This window comes from Solanum verrucosum, unplaced genomic scaffold (genome assembly GCF_900185275.1).
Source record: "Solanum verrucosum unplaced genomic scaffold, falcon-dt-bn FXZP01000261.1, whole genome shotgun sequence".
Classification (NCBI taxonomy): Eukaryota; Viridiplantae; Streptophyta; class Magnoliopsida; order Solanales; family Solanaceae; genus Solanum; species Solanum verrucosum.
In genome coordinates, this window is record NW_026019969.1 from 10,432,212 (window position 1) to 10,449,148 (window position 16,937).

The 16,937-nt window shown below is 37.4% G+C and overlaps 1 protein-coding gene across 1 annotated transcript; it reads right to left on the reverse strand.

The window, feature by feature from the left end:
• Nucleotides 1-294: 294 nt before the first annotated feature.
• On the reverse strand, nucleotides 295-15,338 carry LOC125814997 (copper-transporting ATPase PAA1, chloroplastic). Its single transcript, XM_049494422.1, has 18 exons — nucleotides 14,745-15,338; nucleotides 14,590-14,643; nucleotides 13,694-13,847; nucleotides 10,712-10,786; nucleotides 10,320-10,597; nucleotides 8,636-8,869; nucleotides 8,311-8,409; nucleotides 8,015-8,164; nucleotides 7,714-7,860; nucleotides 7,413-7,463; nucleotides 7,135-7,313; nucleotides 5,420-5,558; nucleotides 4,164-4,261; nucleotides 3,819-4,059; nucleotides 2,821-3,024; nucleotides 1,562-1,642; nucleotides 540-790; nucleotides 295-454 (listed from the first exon to the last, which is right to left on the reverse strand). Exons 1-18 carry the CDS (start codon nucleotides 15,204-15,206, stop codon nucleotides 295-297), a joined length of 3,057 nt encoding a protein of 1,018 aa, XP_049350379.1. The 5' UTR covers nucleotides 15,207-15,338.
• Nucleotides 15,339-16,937: the final 1,599 nt, after the last annotated feature.

Below are 16,937 nucleotides of genomic sequence, written 5' to 3' on the forward strand. Positions count from 1 at the left end.
GCAAAACACAGGAATGAGATGCATCGGAGTAGGATAGACTCAACTTTACCGGACTCCAACTAATTTATGATTGGTCACAGTTGATTGATTCATGTCCAAACGCTCAAAAATTCCTTGGTTTTATACTGATTGATAAATGTTGTTTGTTATCTTCTATTTTGTGAATCGTTATTGCTATCTTGTACCTTCTTTGACCTGTTGTAGATCTCAGATTCGGTAAAAGAATAAGTGGCCTTCTCTTGGCACGATCCAACCATTACACATTTAATGCTTAACCAAATTGTTTGTGATTCCCTAAACAGATTGATTCAGTGTACAGTTTCTGTACGTAGTCTGTGATGACCATAAATCCGCATCACCCAACCATGTAAAACTGCAGGTAGCGGGATCCATTAGAATTTGATGGCTGATAAGCTTGAGCTGAAGCAGAGTCCCCCATCCCTGTTCGTCCAAACTGCGGCAATAACAAGATTACACTCCCTACAACTGATTGGTATCCCAAGCGGAGAACCAACTAAGTGTTGGAATCAATCACTGACTAGGCTTGTGAGGATTCACTATCTGGATGTTTCAACTTTTCTTGATTCAAGCTATGAGAATCTGAAGGGATATCAACTATTACTGATTGTCCATGTATTTCCTTCTGCCTTGATTTAAACTTGAGTCTCAGTAACAATGAATTTGTCATCACGCCAATAGAGCTTAAGCCCATGAGAGCTCCTGCTATTGACGGAGTAAGCATGGTTCCAGTAGATGGCAGCAAGACTCCAGCAGCTACCGGAATTCCAACCTGTTAGAGCAAAGATTAAGAGGAAGGACATATGAAGAAGAAATTGAATTAATAGCTCACAGCATCGGAAAAGACACTAGTGATTGGCGGTGGTCTCCCAGAGAAAAGAATTTTGAGAGAATCAACATAAAATTTGTATGTTTGTTATGGTTTTTCTAGTATGTGCCCACACGCATCTGTGTGTTCATGAGAAACAGACCAGTAATCTTGTTTCCCTCTCTTCTCTTTACTTGCAAAGATCATGGGGAACTTTGCATGGGTCCACACATTCTCCAAATTAAATACTATGCAATTTCACACATGTAGCTTCTGTATGAGCACAACTAATCAGCAGCAAGATTATTATTGTATCACATGCGTTACATATAATATGTAGGTTTAGATCATTCGATATGTGACAGACTACTCAGGTCTTGAAAGAAAACAAAAGGAAAATGCACCGCTTGATTTTTTTTCTTTTGCGAGGGGGGTTGTGCAGACTAGGAAAAAGAGAGAATGAATAGCATTCCCATCAGTGATTCCAGGCAAACTAACAGAGATTGGTAGGCGTCCAAAAGGAATGACTTGTTATGGCAGAAAAGGGAAGCAAGAGTCTAACCCTCCCACAAATTTGAAAAAAGCCTCAAGCATGGTCATTTAAATCTTTAATCAGTGATTTGCTTGTAGCAAGTTAGTACCATCTCTTTAACTTAACCAGTTTACTTGTTTAAGATGGCAATGCACAAAGAAACTTGTCCTGTTCTCATGGAGAGCTGATACCAAAAAACTTACGATGTTGTATCCGAAGGCCCACCAAAGATTTTGTTTTACAGTTTTCATTGTTAGCCTGCTTAGCTCCAGAGCATCGAGCAACTGCAGAAAGGTGATTTTGTTACAAAGTATATTACAACATGCAAGATAAGACATCATGAAGAAATACTAGCATCCATTGATCCAAAAGTCCTCACCTGATTTCAAGCCTTAGTATACCCTAACAACATGATGACAGAGCAAGAACTAAAAGAGAAACTCTAAAGAAGCCACTGCCCAATATTTTCTGTCAGTAGACAATTTCTTTTTAAGACTATCGGTGGGGTTTGTAGCACCTTACCCCTACCTTGGGAGGAAGAGAGGTTGTTTCCGATAGACTCTCGGCTCAAGGAAAAACGTATCAATGCAAATCGAAATAAAATAAAATAATGGAAGGTGAAGAAATCCTGGTGAAATACTATAGAAAGCATCCTGAAAAAAACAAAGGAAAAAAAAAGAAATAGTAATTGCGACAAAATAGTGCGATAATTAAAGTACAAAGAGACTGTAGAAGGTAACATAATTCAAAGGACAAGAAACTACAGGGGAAATACTACAACTACTGGTATGGAAGGGTAGGCAAGACAACGCTCCACTGTTTACAAACCTTCTACCGTATACCGTGTCATCCACAACCTCTTGTCCAAGGTCATGTCTTCGATAAGCTGTCCCCAATACTTTTTCTTCCTATGTTTACCTCTACTTCTCCTGAAATTATCCCTAGCCAACTAGGTAATAAACATACTTAAGTACTAAATGTTTTAGATCCTGGTAATCAGTTCATTCACCTAGAATCCACTTTCATGTAAAGTCTCCACATTTGATTCTACTAAGACCACTGCCACCCAATCTTGAGAGTAAGAGAGTTCCCAGACCAACTTATTCAAGAGGCACAGAAATTTAACATATAAGCATGGGAGTTTTCACTCCCAAATGCTATGTCAGGGAATCAGGACTCAAAAGGCTCTTTTAGAGAAAGTGCTTATCTGTTCCAAACAAACTTTAGTAAACATATACAATCTAATAACTATTTCTATCTGTTGATCTGATTCAAGTGTCTGCAAATCTTAGAGTTACAATATTATCAGCATGTGTTCTGAAAGCTAAAACCTTAAGACCAGAACAAGAGACCATGTTTGCCAATCTTACCATACATGCAGAAATTGAAGCCAGGTTACTCTAGTTCTAGAAAAGAAAGAACATGAAAGCTGCGAAAGTTGCAAATAGGAGAGAAGGAAAACCTGAGATAACCGATCGTGCATCAGTACAATAGAAGACACATCACTTGCAGCTCCAACTCCACCACCAATAGCTATTCCTACATGTGCTGACGCCAAGGCTGCAGCGTCATTTATTCCATCACCCACCATAGCTACAACTTTCTGATCCTTTTGTAGTCTGCTTACAAATTTATTCTTTTCATCTGGTTTGACTCCATAATATACCTGCATTCAACCATCTACCTTGTTGACATTTTCATCTGTTTGAACATACTGAAAACAGGAGATCTTCTATGCATAGTGATAGTTGCATATCTTATCCTTCGCAGAACACCTAGTTTCACAACTATATGGCTCTCTCTACTGTAGCTGGATTATCCATCTCGCATGAGCATTTTTAAAAGGGAAGGGAACAGGAAAATTTGATTCAAGTCATTCAACACATTTCTATTTAGTTAGGCATTATCAACTGTTGAATAAAAGGAAACAAACGCTAATTTCTATTAGCTATCATGTACTAATAGCTTAGCCCTGATTTCTATTAAACAATTCTCCATAAAGAGTCTGCATTATGTACCAAAACTATAGTGAAACCAATCTAAATGAGCTAACCCTTTCACATCTCAGTGTAGTCTAAAAATTGGTGTACTATGGCCACGTAATAAGCTGTACACCCTTTTAAGAACCAACTTGAGAACTGACAGGTACGGACTTGTACAGTTCTTTCTTATCTTAATAGAAAGGTCATGAATGACTCAACTTACACAGTCTGTGAGTAATGATGCCAGAGATCAAGGTCTTTTATTATAAAGCTCATAAAAGATTCCTCCTATCAGTTTTAGCTAATTTGCTTTTACGATCTATGTTGTTCTCTTTAGAGCAGACAACACTTCCTATATCTCGCTATATCCTGTGGAAACATTAGGTCCACTTTACAGCTTGTAACATACATTTAGGTACAAAGAACAGCCCATAACAAATTTGGAGGTTCTGGTCTTATAAGAGGTGAAACTGCTTACATTTTCCTTAGGGATGCCAACAACAGATGCAACGTACTCGGCAGCATTCTTTTTGTCACCAGACAGTAAATAAGTGCTAATCCCTTGTTTTGTCAAAGATTCAACAACATGCCTTGCGTCTTCTCTGATTTGGTCCTCAACATAAATTAGACCAGCAAGGACGCCATCAACTCCCACATATACTACTGATTGGTTCTTAAAGTCATCAGATTCTTGGAACGGATTCTCAAGAACTCCATGCCTGAAGAATTTGTAGTAGTATCAAAACATGACTGTATGTAAGAGGGATATTAACATTGTCCAACAGAAAAAGATAGTGGACTAAAAGCAGAAAGAAGAAACTACCTTTTGACCCACTCTAGTGTGCCAACAGAAATCCTTTTATTATCAATATACCCTACAGCACCAGATCCAGGCTCCTCCATGAATGTTCCATCCAAAACCTGCATGTACACATTAAGAAATATGGAAAGTGTTCACACTAACTATATATTGACAGTGGACACAACAAATATCTAAGCCCAACTATAACGCTAGATTTAGTCAGATAGCCAAGCAACACAGAAATTAATCATGTCGGATTTTACTGCAGATAGCTTAAACTTTAGTGAGATGGTACATGCAATGCAAGTATGCAAAATTGCATGATAGCAGTTCCGAGTCTCACTGCCATCCACAAACAAAATGGTGCCATAGTCGAAGAAAAGAAACCATGCCTGCACATGAGCTGGTTGTTGCAAACTAAACAAATAAATAGAACTTTTTATTTCTAACAACTTAAAGCTTAAATGATGTTCACACAATTCAACAGATTCAAAGAAGATGTGTCAAGCGGCAAACTGAAACCTTGTTAATGAAAGAAAAAGGCATATTCAATTCCATTTGAATATTCTAACGAGGGAGCTCCTGTACACTCATTATTTCAAGTAACTAACTAATCTGTCCAATGTGCCAAATGTCGCTTCACTACTTATTGGTATATGCTTAGGACAACTCAATTTTTTCAACAGTTACTATTCCTTAATGGTAGTAACATATTTGTCCCTTCAGCAGCTTTGGAATTCCATGAACAACACATCAATTTTCTGCCTAACTAATAACTTCCAATTTGCATGATTAAGTTACTGAACATTACAGATTTCAAGTCACCTGGCTTTGATAAATAAAAATTGGGCCCATCACACTCCTCATGTTACTAAAATTTCACATTACAATTGGAGTAACGATGAAAAGAATTATGCATAATCATAAATTTTCAGAAACTGGTATGCCATATTGCTCCATTTCCCTCTCTGCAGCACTGGCGGACCTCTTACATCCTTTCCACTGAATTCTAAAATCACAATTTGGATAACTGGACAAGTTTGATGCATAGTACAGATGACAATACAGTCTTAAAGCCAAATTATCATTGCTTTGCCGATGTGTGAGCACACTCATGCATGCGTAAGAGAAAGATAACATGGACAAATACTGTTAATATATCATGCAATTCAAACGGCTAAAAATCTTGAAGACAAAGTTCATGTGCTAAATTTGGATACCGTTCCTATAAAGAAATAGGTAAACACTGAAAAAGGAGCACTGAACATGAGAAGTACCTTCAATTTTGGAGATTTTGCTTTCTGAGCAGCCTCTACAATTGCTTTTCCAATTGGATGATTGGTATTTGATTCAACTCCAGCAGCTAACTTCAGAATATCAACTTCTGACCACTGACAAGGTGAAGTCGAATCTTGTCTGTACCAAAACTTCGCTCATTATCTTCAATGAAAAATTACCATTGACACCTTTCCTTTTACTAGGTATCTGAATTTCACTTAATTTTAAACATTTTCCACAGTCCAAAATTCTGTTATCAAAGAAACAAAATCCAAAGATTGACAACTAACGTCTAACACCGAAACGCACAAAGCAACAGATGGGAGCAGCAAAAAGAAGATGACTAGCATAATTTAGAAAAGGAGACAGAGAAAAAGAAGTGAACAACTAGAACAAGAGATGACTTGGTGATGAAATATAAAGGTGGTCAAGTGCTAACTGGTTGATCTTATTCCATCATGCAGAATCATTCATGGTTTTCCTATTTATAGCATATCCATCATTCAAACAGTATACAACAAGTATATGGGAAACAAAAGTTTACTGTCCCACATTGGTTGAGGGAATGGGTTGTTGTCTCCTTACTTACTCTTGGCAGCTCACCTCATGAGCTAACTTTTGGTTGAGTTAGACACAAGGTCTATTTTCTTAACATGGTATCACAATCAAACCCATCCTAATTTTTGGTTACCCAATATTGGGCCATGTTCTGTCGTCCATGCATAGATATCTAACTGTACGGAAAGGTGTTAAAACCTCATTGGTTTGAAGAATAGTTGGGGGAATGGAGTGTTGTCTCCTTATATAGTTTTGGGCAATCCTCACCTCATGAACTAGTTTTTGAGGTTGGATTAAGACCCAAGCTCAATTTCTTAAGAGAAAACAAATAGGAAATACAAACACTGGATACTTTCTTGTGGGTGTCCGTATATTATGAAGTCATAGAGAAGGTAAGAGACTTGGGAATTAACCCAGTAGATAGTGTATTCTTCAAACAAAGTCAATTCATTAATAAGTTTTTATTTTATGATAATAACGTATTATTAAAAGAAAATGCTATAACAAAAATCAGTTTCCTTATTTGTTATAGCCCAAAAGTGGACATGCAATATAGATGTGATTGACCTCTGCAATGCAAGCAAAACTCACAGAAGTCTTCCTGACTAATAAATTCAAGGACTTCCATTATTTGGTCTTTCCATATTTCAAGCACTATTTATTCTTTCCTGATATTGTTGTCTATTAAGTTTTTTAACGTGCCTTGACAGGAAGTACTATTTTTTTTTGGAAGCTGGTAACTTGACTTGATAGGAAGTGCTTTAATCAGAGTATAGTTGAATCTACTGGATAAAGAATGCAAGGATGGAATTATGGAAACTGATAAGTTACTCCTTTCATCCTAATACGATAGTCTAAGTTTGCACGAAGTGAAAGAATTAAAATGTGAATCATTAAGTATATGTTAGAAAACACACTGACCTTACTTCTTATGAACAGGAAGAAAAAATTGTATTTAAAGAGTCATCAAACAAATTTGTGTTTAACAAGTTAAAATGGGTTTCATATATTTTTTACGTCAAATAGAATGTATCAATACTTCCCTTTTTATTGAAGAAGATCAAAATATCCTTTTTAAGAAAGTGGTTTGCATTTTGGAACGCCTAATACAGCCAGGAGTGAGGTAGTATAAATACACTAAAAGAATGCACTCAACCTTGCATCTGCATCTTCTTGATGGCCTTGACCTTGAGACACAACTTTGGTCACAATTGGTCTACCAATAGTCAGTGTCCCAGTCTTATCAAACACAATTGTATTCACTGTTGAGAATCTTTCTAGGACACTTCCACCACGCAAAAGCAAGCCTTTAGTGGCACCAAGTGAGGTTCCAACCTTTACACAAAAATGTCTAGATTATTAGTAGTGCATCAAGTGTCAGGACCATGTCTTGATTTAACATGACAGTACAATAGGATATCTATATTTCTTTACCATCACTGCAGTAGGAGTGGCAAGACCAAGTGCACATGGACAGGCAATAACCTGCAACCACAACCAGAAGCCAATTACTCAAAGCAGAGAGAGAAAAATATAACCATGGAAATAAAAGCATGCCTTGCCACATAATGCAAAAAGAGCATGAAATTAAAAACACTACGGAAAGAGCAGTAGCGGAGAGTTAAAAAGATTTTACAAAAGGATTACTCAAGCAGATTCAAGAAATTATCTTGTGGGACCTTAGGGTGATTATAGAAAATCAATTCAGTACATACGGGTTTATATACTAACGTACCAGCACAGTACATGAGAGCTGCAACGCTAGTGAAACAACACTTCCATGATAAAGGGAAGGAGGCAGAATGCGAGCACCAAAAAGGTTCCAGAACATAAATGTGGCAGCAGAAAGTGTCATTACCCCATAGGTAAAATGCCCAGCAACCTAGTAAATAGAAGCAAGTAAGCTGTCTTCAAGACAAGCATACAAATCAAATTCCTTTTGCAAACAATATTAGACAGTCATTTGGGTGAACCACGTAAGCCTCCAACTGCCAAATATTGTACACTTAAGGAGGAAACATATTTAAAATGGAAACCTTGTCAGCCAACCGCTGCACGGGAGCTTCTCTACTCTGTGCTTCCTCTACTAATCTAACAATGTCCCCAATAGCAGTTTCACCACCTGGTCGTCGCACTTCAACAGTAAGTGTTCCATTAAGGTTTATACTTCCTGCTGCAACTTCGGCCTAATTCATAAAAATAACCTATCATGATATTATTCTAATTGAAGAAGAGAAATCAGATGGAACTTTAAACTGGATATCTGTCCAACCATAAAGCAAATGTTTAACAAAGGAAAGCAGGAGGTGATATGAGAAGATAGGTTGACTACCCCAGGTAATTTAGTGACAGGTAACGGCTCCCCAGTAAAACTTGATTCATCAACTGTGCTTCTACCGGCTCTGACAATTCCATCAGCTGGAACACGGTCCTGGATTTCAATAAACAGTAAATTCAACTACTATTAGTTGCTTTTTCTGATCATAACATTTCTACAGATCAAATGTTGTGCATTTATTTTACACTTGTAGATAACAGAAGAGAGAGATTGACAATACAGCCGATTCAAGTAAGAACTGTCCCAGCTCCACAGGAAATAGATTCAGGTAAACCGAATAAGGCAAATGCAATGTGAAGACAAAGTGCAGCTTACTTACCCCAGGTAAAACAATGATCTGATCTCCGACTGACAGACTGTTAGAAGGAACTTCAACAGTGGAGCTCGATTCCCCTGAATCTCCACTGACTACAAGTCTTGCTTTAGATGGCAAGACATTGAGAAGGCCTGTCATGTCGCTTGTGGCTTTAATTTTAGCTCTCTGCTCAAGGTTTCGTCCCAGCAAGACAAAAGCAATCAACATAACAGGTTCCTCGAAGAATGTTTTCCAACCCTACAGGAAAGGTCATTAGATGAATGCTAGCTGCAGGCATTACTGATCAAAGCTGACAATGATCTCTCTGAACGATTGGGAAGCAATGCAATACTGTACTACAGAAGAGTTCTTGTTTAAAAAAATGGTACGTATTACTGTAATACAGCAAAGTCATTACTATGTTTATGGACAAAGAGAAAAGCTTCTAAAGCTCCAACTGAAGAACACAAGGGATTCTTAATTGTAAAGATGGATGCACTTTCTTTTTATATGGAGTAGGCACTTAATAGAGGATGCTTGCTTCTAAAGCTTATTGATTAATACCTATTTTTATGGATTACCCCATCTTTTCTAAATAAACAGACGGCGGAGCCTCAACAAACGATAAAACATAGTAACACCAAAAGCCTCAAGGCACTTTAAATAAGGTCAGTCAGAGCCTCCTCGTTTTACTGTCAACTATGCTTCCACTTAAATTCTGGTAACTGTTGAAGAATGACAAAAGTCCCACAACGGTGGTTAATGAGATGGGTGGACTCCTTATAAGGCTTGGGCAATCCTCCTCCCTTTGAGCTAGCTTTTGGGGTGTGAGTTAGGCCTAAGACCTAATTTAACATGGTATCAGAGCAGGGCCCGTCTCACCATATGTTGGGGTCCCCAAAATTAAAATTGCCCACGCACCAGATGCTAAGCACTGGGCGTGAGGTGGGGTGTTAAAGAATGACAAAAGTCCCACATCGGTGGTTAATGAGATGGGTGGACTCCTTATAAGGCTTGGGCAATCCTCCTCCCTTTGAGCTAGCTTTTGGGGTGTGAGTTAAGCCTAAGACCTAATTTAACAGTAATATTCAGCTTTGTCTTAGCAATGATGTTATTAACCATCTAGAAATTATCCTATTTGATATTACATAGGTACATTATAGACATAAAATTCAGTAGGTGAAGCAAACATGAAGCCAGTACAGAACAATACAAGAGAGCACAATGCATCTGTAACTGAAGCAACAACAATATTCCTAGTGTAATCCCAAATATTGGGGTCTGGGAGGGTCAAGTGTAGGCAGGCCTTACTACCTTGGAGGTAAAGAGACTTTTTCTGATAGACCCTCAGCTCAAGGAAAAAACAGTCCAACTCCAAAGCAATGCATCTGTTACTGAAGCATGCTAGTAAATCTTATATACCACTTCCTTTGCATGAACATATTGGGGGCATGTTGGTGGCTTTAGGTTCAGATTTAAGTTTTAGGGGTTTGTTTAACTTTATAAGCTTCTATTTAAAATATTGGTAAATTCGTTATGTTTAACAGTCAAAGGGCTTCTGAATGAATGAAGATATTCTAATACTCAAGTATTTTGCCCAAGCAGGCAATCCCGGCAGAACCTGATCACATGATGTGTATGCCTCAAGTCTATAGATGAAGCATTTATTCACCAGAACAAAGTACAAGATATTGGTAAATAGAGTTACCAGCTTTGGTATTAAGGCTGCCATTGAGCTCACAGCAAATGATGACAAGGCCCCAAGACCAACTAATGTATTCATGTTTGGTGATCCTTTAATTAGGCTTTTCAGACCATCAATAATAAGTTGTCGACCAGGTACAAGCAACGTAAACAGAGATAGAGTCATATGGAAACCCGTGGAATGAATTGCATGGATCCATGAAGCCTTAGCTCCAAGGAAATGAGAGAGATGCCCGACAAGGCACACTCCACATAAAGCCCACGAGACGGCAAGCGCATGACCTGTTAAAAATTTAGGTTATTAATGGCATGTAGCTACATGCTGATCAACAAAGTCCCATGCATGTGAGATCTTAGAAAACGGATGGAGGGGGAGCTCCTAAGTAAGGCATGTACCACTTTCTTTCAACTGAATACGCTTTGCATTCATCTTCTTCTCAAATATTTCAAAGTAGTTTTCCCTTCTGGAATCTGCATTAAATTAGACCCATGTCACGCTGATACAAATGGAAACACTTCAAACAAGAAGGTGATATGCAATCAGATAAAGAAGAAAGATATCAATGCTGATGTTATTCCCTGGAATTTATGATACTTTAGGGGATAACAACAAAAAATTATCAAATCACTTCTAGTTGTTCTAGGACATAAACGAAGTGTTGGAACAACTGGGAAACTCAACCAAAAGCATCAAAACAAGAATTTTTTCCTAACTCAACCGAACAAGTGTAGTCAGATTGAGTCTACACAACCACAACCAATGGTGTTGCACAAATCAATTCATTCACGAAGTGTTTATCAGCAATCATGTCACAACTGCATCACTATTCCTTTACACATGCAAACCATTTCAATAATCATTTCACGCACCTTGAATTTGATTAGGCAGGAGGCAAGGGGACACAAGTGAAGGTTATTTCTCCAAGATTATACTTCCGAGTCGAAAAGATTTTGAAATGAAGTTAATGACTGGGCACTGAAAAGTAAATCCAGGAAAATATTCAGAAGTGCACCCACTTAACCTACTTCCCTCTATTTTGATCATCATGAGTTGTCTAAAACTTATCCTTTTCACCACAAACTTATGTTCCAACAATTACCTAATACAATCTACTTCGGTCGCAAGAATCGCCTCAAAGTTTCTTTTAATCATTCTGCCTTCCTTCCTGCTATGTGGATCAAGTCTAATTGAGGAAGTGCCTTTAACCTAATGGGTTGTTTTTCCACAGCAGCTAAAGTTAACTAATAAAACATTAGACATCATATGTTTTCTTTACAAGGTAAATAATTTTATTAATATGGGATAACTTCCATATACAAGCAGTTAACCTTTAAAGGCAAAGAACCTACACATGAATAGACTTAATAAGTGATTGGCAACATGAATAGAGGATCACTTAATAAGTTAAACAATACACGTACGATATACTAAATGGAGTGGAAGTGTGGAAATAATCAATGTCAAAAGATTAAGATGCTTCCACAGTTATAGTTTATGAGATTAAAGGTTCAGCCTAGTTTTGAAATGATTATATGTATCACTTTTGTCTTTTGGTTCAGATACTCTTTTGAGAAGGAGTTTTGGTTCAGATACTTTCTGATGAAAACTGAAATTAGTTTCTTAGTTAATGATGTGGCTAGTGAATTGATTGAGCCATTTGCTATCAATTGATGAACCTTAGATACAAGCAGTTGTATTTGATGAAGAATCTGAAACTATGGCAGGAATGGAATGCGCCCCAGATGCAAAGAAACATGAGTAGAAAGCTAGCAGCAAGTTTTTACATGGACTCTGCAAGTTCTGACTTTTTGCTTAGAGCTTAAGCATATGCAAGATGTGACTAAAGTAATGAAGTAACCGGCTAGCCTTCTGAAAAAAATTGATGTGGATTTATGAATCTGCTATTTTGTGCAGATTCTTTGTTTTACATGATTTGCCATCTCATAGCAATACAACCCAAACTGAAGGCAGAGTTCCGTGTCCAGGAAAAAGATATAATTAGAAGGGAGACTGGAAAGGTTGACCAAATTAAGTAATGTCTAACGACTAGAGAAGAAAACACATTACATCATCACAGTAAAATTTTAAAGTTCACCAAAGTTTTCCCGCTAACAAGTTAAATAATCTTGCCACAACAGAAATTTCACAACAGTTGCAAATTTCACCATAATATCAGATTGCAGAATCTAAAAGATCCCCTTTTCATAGTAAATGGGAAAGATACAAGGAAGGACACAACAGGCACATCCTTAAAGTTAATGTCTTCACCGGCCTGAACTACTACAGTAAACTTTTATGGAAATATAGGTCCTTTTAACTAATAACATTTATAAACTTGTCTTGGTACAATAATTCAAAATGCATGAGCCTCCTCGTAGAAATTCCTCCCTTCAACATATCCACCAATTCTTGCTGCTGAAACTCTCACCTAAAGATGAAAAGGACCTTGTTGTCAAAATCAAAATCATTATTTGGACCTACTATGTTCTAATTTCATCAAATACTGGGAGAAGTGACTAAGAGGTGCTGCTGAGAAGGGTTTTAGTCAATATAATAGGGACATACCATGAAGGACAATGGTTGCTCATTTCAAGAAAGCTTTTGCATTTCATGATGGAAATTCCCCTTCAATGGCTCCCTCACCTGTCAATTACCCACCAAGCTTCACATAAGTAACAAAAACCCCAAGTGTATTGCACTCTCTGATCTGCTTGAAATTTAAGAGGTGCTAACGGACCAAAATAAGTATACTATTATTTAAATTCCTACTCTTAAGACAAAAAGCAATATCATTCAACCCCAGAAGAAAAAGGAAGAGGAAGGACAGAGGATGGGTTTCAGTTGTATTTTTAGTTCATAGCTTATTCCCTTCCTTTTAATCAACAACAAGATACCCAGTGGGATCCCACAAGTGGGTATTCCCTTCCTTTTAATCAATAGTGTGAAACTATGACTCACCTCAAACTAATAATAAACAGGGAAACAATGTCTGGCTGCTCTTAAATTGCTCTTCAAAAATAAGGCCAGGGGATCAAGTTAAGTTTTTGTATCAACCGTCTGGTGACCTAATTAAAACTAACAAATCTGGGGAACCTTGAGATGGTAGAAAGACTAAGCACCAAACAGACGTTGCGAATTTGCAACTGGTCTTGAAAAATCTTCAACAAGCACACAACTGTTGAAGATGTAAAAATTCCTGAATCTTCTATGAACCATCTATTTCTTTACTATAGCACCCTGTCCGACATTGTACACCTATAGTTCACTGCTAGTAGTGCAAGCATATTCAACATTTGGAGATTTTCAACAAAATCAATATGTTAATTGCTATGATACAATAGTGTAAAATAATAGTACTATTGGAAGCAAATGCTAACCTCGAACGTTAGATTTGAACCCACAGGTACTCAAATGCTTTGCAAGAGCCTCCCCTAACTGCTTTTGCCAATTTGGTACAACCTTTGCGTCAGATACTGGCCACACTATTGCTGTCTCCGTCGTAAGATTTACAGTAGCAGAAGAAACTTGTGGCTGTTGATACAGAACTTCATAATGTCATGTGAAAAAATACTAACAAATAAAAGAGACAAAAAGCATGTGCACTAGGAATACAAGTAATAGAAGAAAAGGCTAGTTAAATATATAAATAAACCCAATTCTGTAAATTATGTAATTTATGCACAGCCAAAAAATCATAGAGAATTGTACAGTTCTCAGGGTAGTTTCTTTTCCACTCTAAACTACTAGTGAATCTCCACATGAAGAGAATATATTCTGGGCTTATGATAGCTAATCGTGTCTTCGACTAAAGAATCCAACTGTCTAGGAATGTTTCAATGTGATCCGAATCAGAGGCCTATTCAGACTTCTAACCACAATACCCACCACTCCTTTGTTAAAATGCATACGGATTTGATTTGTAAGAATGTGTGTGTAGGAATTTTATTTAAACAATATATAGAGAGAGTTTGAGTCTACTGATGTGGATACATCCACTGTTGGAAACATTAAACAATCCAGGCCAAGTAAGATTACGGTATATTTTAGCTTTCCCCTTCGCGACTGAGAGTTAATAATCATGTTGATACAGTTAACAATTTTCTTATGATTTACAGAATCAAAAGTTCAACATAAGAAGAGAAATAGCTTCGCCTTCAGTTCCTAATAGAAACCTTGTAATGAGTCTACTGCTGTATATTTTGGCAATCAGCATAAACATGAGATGCTTAATTGAAGAGAAGAACATGAGTTGGAAGTACCATTGAATACTTACTTGACTTTCTAAAATTCTCTTCACGCTCGATGCACAGCCACCGCATGTCATTCCCTAAAAATGTGCACACAAATTTGTGGAATATTCAAAGGTCCGAAACTACAGATATTGCATTATCCATAGAGCAAGTGGAGAAATAAAACTGAGTAACTTACGGTAACATCTAGGATAATGACATCAGAGGACAAAGCAGATATATCTTCACCCGTTTCAGCAACAACACTAGGATTTTCCTTACCACCGTCCGTCGCACCATCTCCGTTGCCACCGCCACCGCCGCCATTACCTCCGGGGTTATCATTTCCTCCACCACTAGCTGCAAAAGAAGCTGCGGAACCAGAAACACTCCGCAAGTCCTTCCGAACCGGGCGTAAATTCGCCGCTGCCAAACTTCTCGACAGAGAAACCGACCCGAACCGGTTCAGACCTCGAACCTCACCGTTACATACAGCTCGAAGATGGAACCGAGCGAGTTGACTCATCAGTACAAACTGAGTTGACCTAGTAGAAAAATGGCGGTGGAACTGAGAAATTAAAGGACTGCAATTGCAATTGATAGTTCTGGATGCTGCCAAACGAGAAATTGCCGCCGGTGATGTCAGTAGTGAAGACTCCATTGCAGATCTTCGACTGATCTACCAGCAAAAAACTTTTTGCTGCAGTACCGTAATGGGAAATTGGGAATACTTGGCTACTAGTAGTATGGCTATGGCTCTATCACCTTTTACTGGATCATCATTTATTCTCTTCGGATTATGTATGAAGTAGTAGCTGAGCGGGATTGAAAGCGTAGTAAACGTGCTTAGGGGTAAATAAGTAATTTCGCGATTTGTTTAATTAATTACGGGGTAGGTAACGTTCGACTATTGTTGATCACGTGTAAGAAACCCACCTACTACTTCTCTATTTCGAAAAGTAAAAATTACCAGTATTTTCATTCTAGCGACGGAGTGATTTGATTTGAATTCAAGTTATGATGATATTAGCTATGATAATATTAATTAAGTTTAATTCATTGGTGACCTCCTAAAGTTGACATTAATTTTCACTTAGATACTTCAATTAGGCTTAGTTCATTTTAGACACCTCATGTCATATTTTGGTGTGTCAATTTGACACATTTTTTATAATCAATCAATTATGTAAGACGTGTGTAACACACTCGCCGATTATATGTCAAAATGACGAATTAAACAAAGACATATGGCATATATATTGAAAATAATTTTTAAATAATGAATTTTGAGTTAAAAAAAGGGAAAATTGTATATAATAGCAAACTATTAATTCAAATTAAATGTTATAAATATAGTTTGATTTAATTGTACCTCATAGCAAACTGTTGCTATTTCACCTCTCTCCTGGTGAATCTCGCTCGCCACTCTCGTTCTCTCCCTCGCCTCTCTCGTTTTTTTATACAAACGCAAGTGTATAAAGTGCGTTTGTGTTTGTATAAAGCGCGAGAAAACTGTATATATACATATATTTTCGTTCCCCTCTCCCAGATCTCGCTCTCTCACTCGCCTCTCTCATTTTATACAAAAAACGCAAATTGTATAAAATGCGTTTGTGTTTGTATAAAGCGAGAGAAAATTGTATATATACATATATTTTCGTTCTCCTCTCTCCCCTCTCCCAGATCTCGCCTCTCTCACTTTATACAAAAACACAAATGTATAAAATACGTGAAAATTGTATATATACATATATTTTCGTTCCCCTCTCTCCCCTCTTCCAGATCTCGCTCGCCACTCTCCCAGATCTCGCTCGCTCACTCGCCTCTCTCACTTTATACAATTGATCTTTTTGTATATGTATACCAAAGCAGATTATACAATTGCTTTCTTTTGTATATGTATAGCGAAATATACATATTTATGTTTGTTATGGAACGCAATTATGCAAACTTTGCTATAGCATACAAATATGAATTTTGTGTTTACTATATGTGAAAGTTGCTCAAAGGCCAATGACTTAATGACAAGTGGCAATTTTTATCCAAATAATTTTAAAAAAAATTAACCACTTACAAGCCCGTCTTGTTGTCTTCTCCACCACCCCTACCCCTGATCCTCAACCCCTCCCCCACCAGATTGTCTTCTCCACAATCCACAACACCTACCCCTCCCACACTCAAATCATCTTCTCTGCCACCTCCCACCCCCCAACCTCTCCCCAATCCAGATTGTCTTTCTCCAATATATTTTCATATAATTTAACTATTAGAAAGAATTATTTTACAAAAGCACAATTTCTTTGCAAAAACTAATTCGTCTTACTTATAACTTCAAATAAAACTAAATTCTTCAAATCTAAACAAAGAGTTCTCTATTAAAAGAATTTCCTAG

Excerpts from the sequence above, each read along its gene's own strand:
- LOC125814997 (XM_049494422.1), bottom strand. The coding sequence starts at position 15,206 with ATGGAGTCTTCACTACTGACATCACCGGCGGCAATTTCTCGTTTGGCA. Across the intron at positions 4,262-5,419 it reads CAAAATCTCCAAAATTGAAG|GTTTTGGATGGAACATTCAT; the intron begins GTACTTCTCATG and ends GTGTACATGCAG. Across the intron at positions 1,643-2,820 it reads TGCACGATCGGTTATCTCAG|TTGCTCGATGCTCTGGAGCT; the intron begins GTTTTCCTTCTC and ends ACCTTTCTGCAG.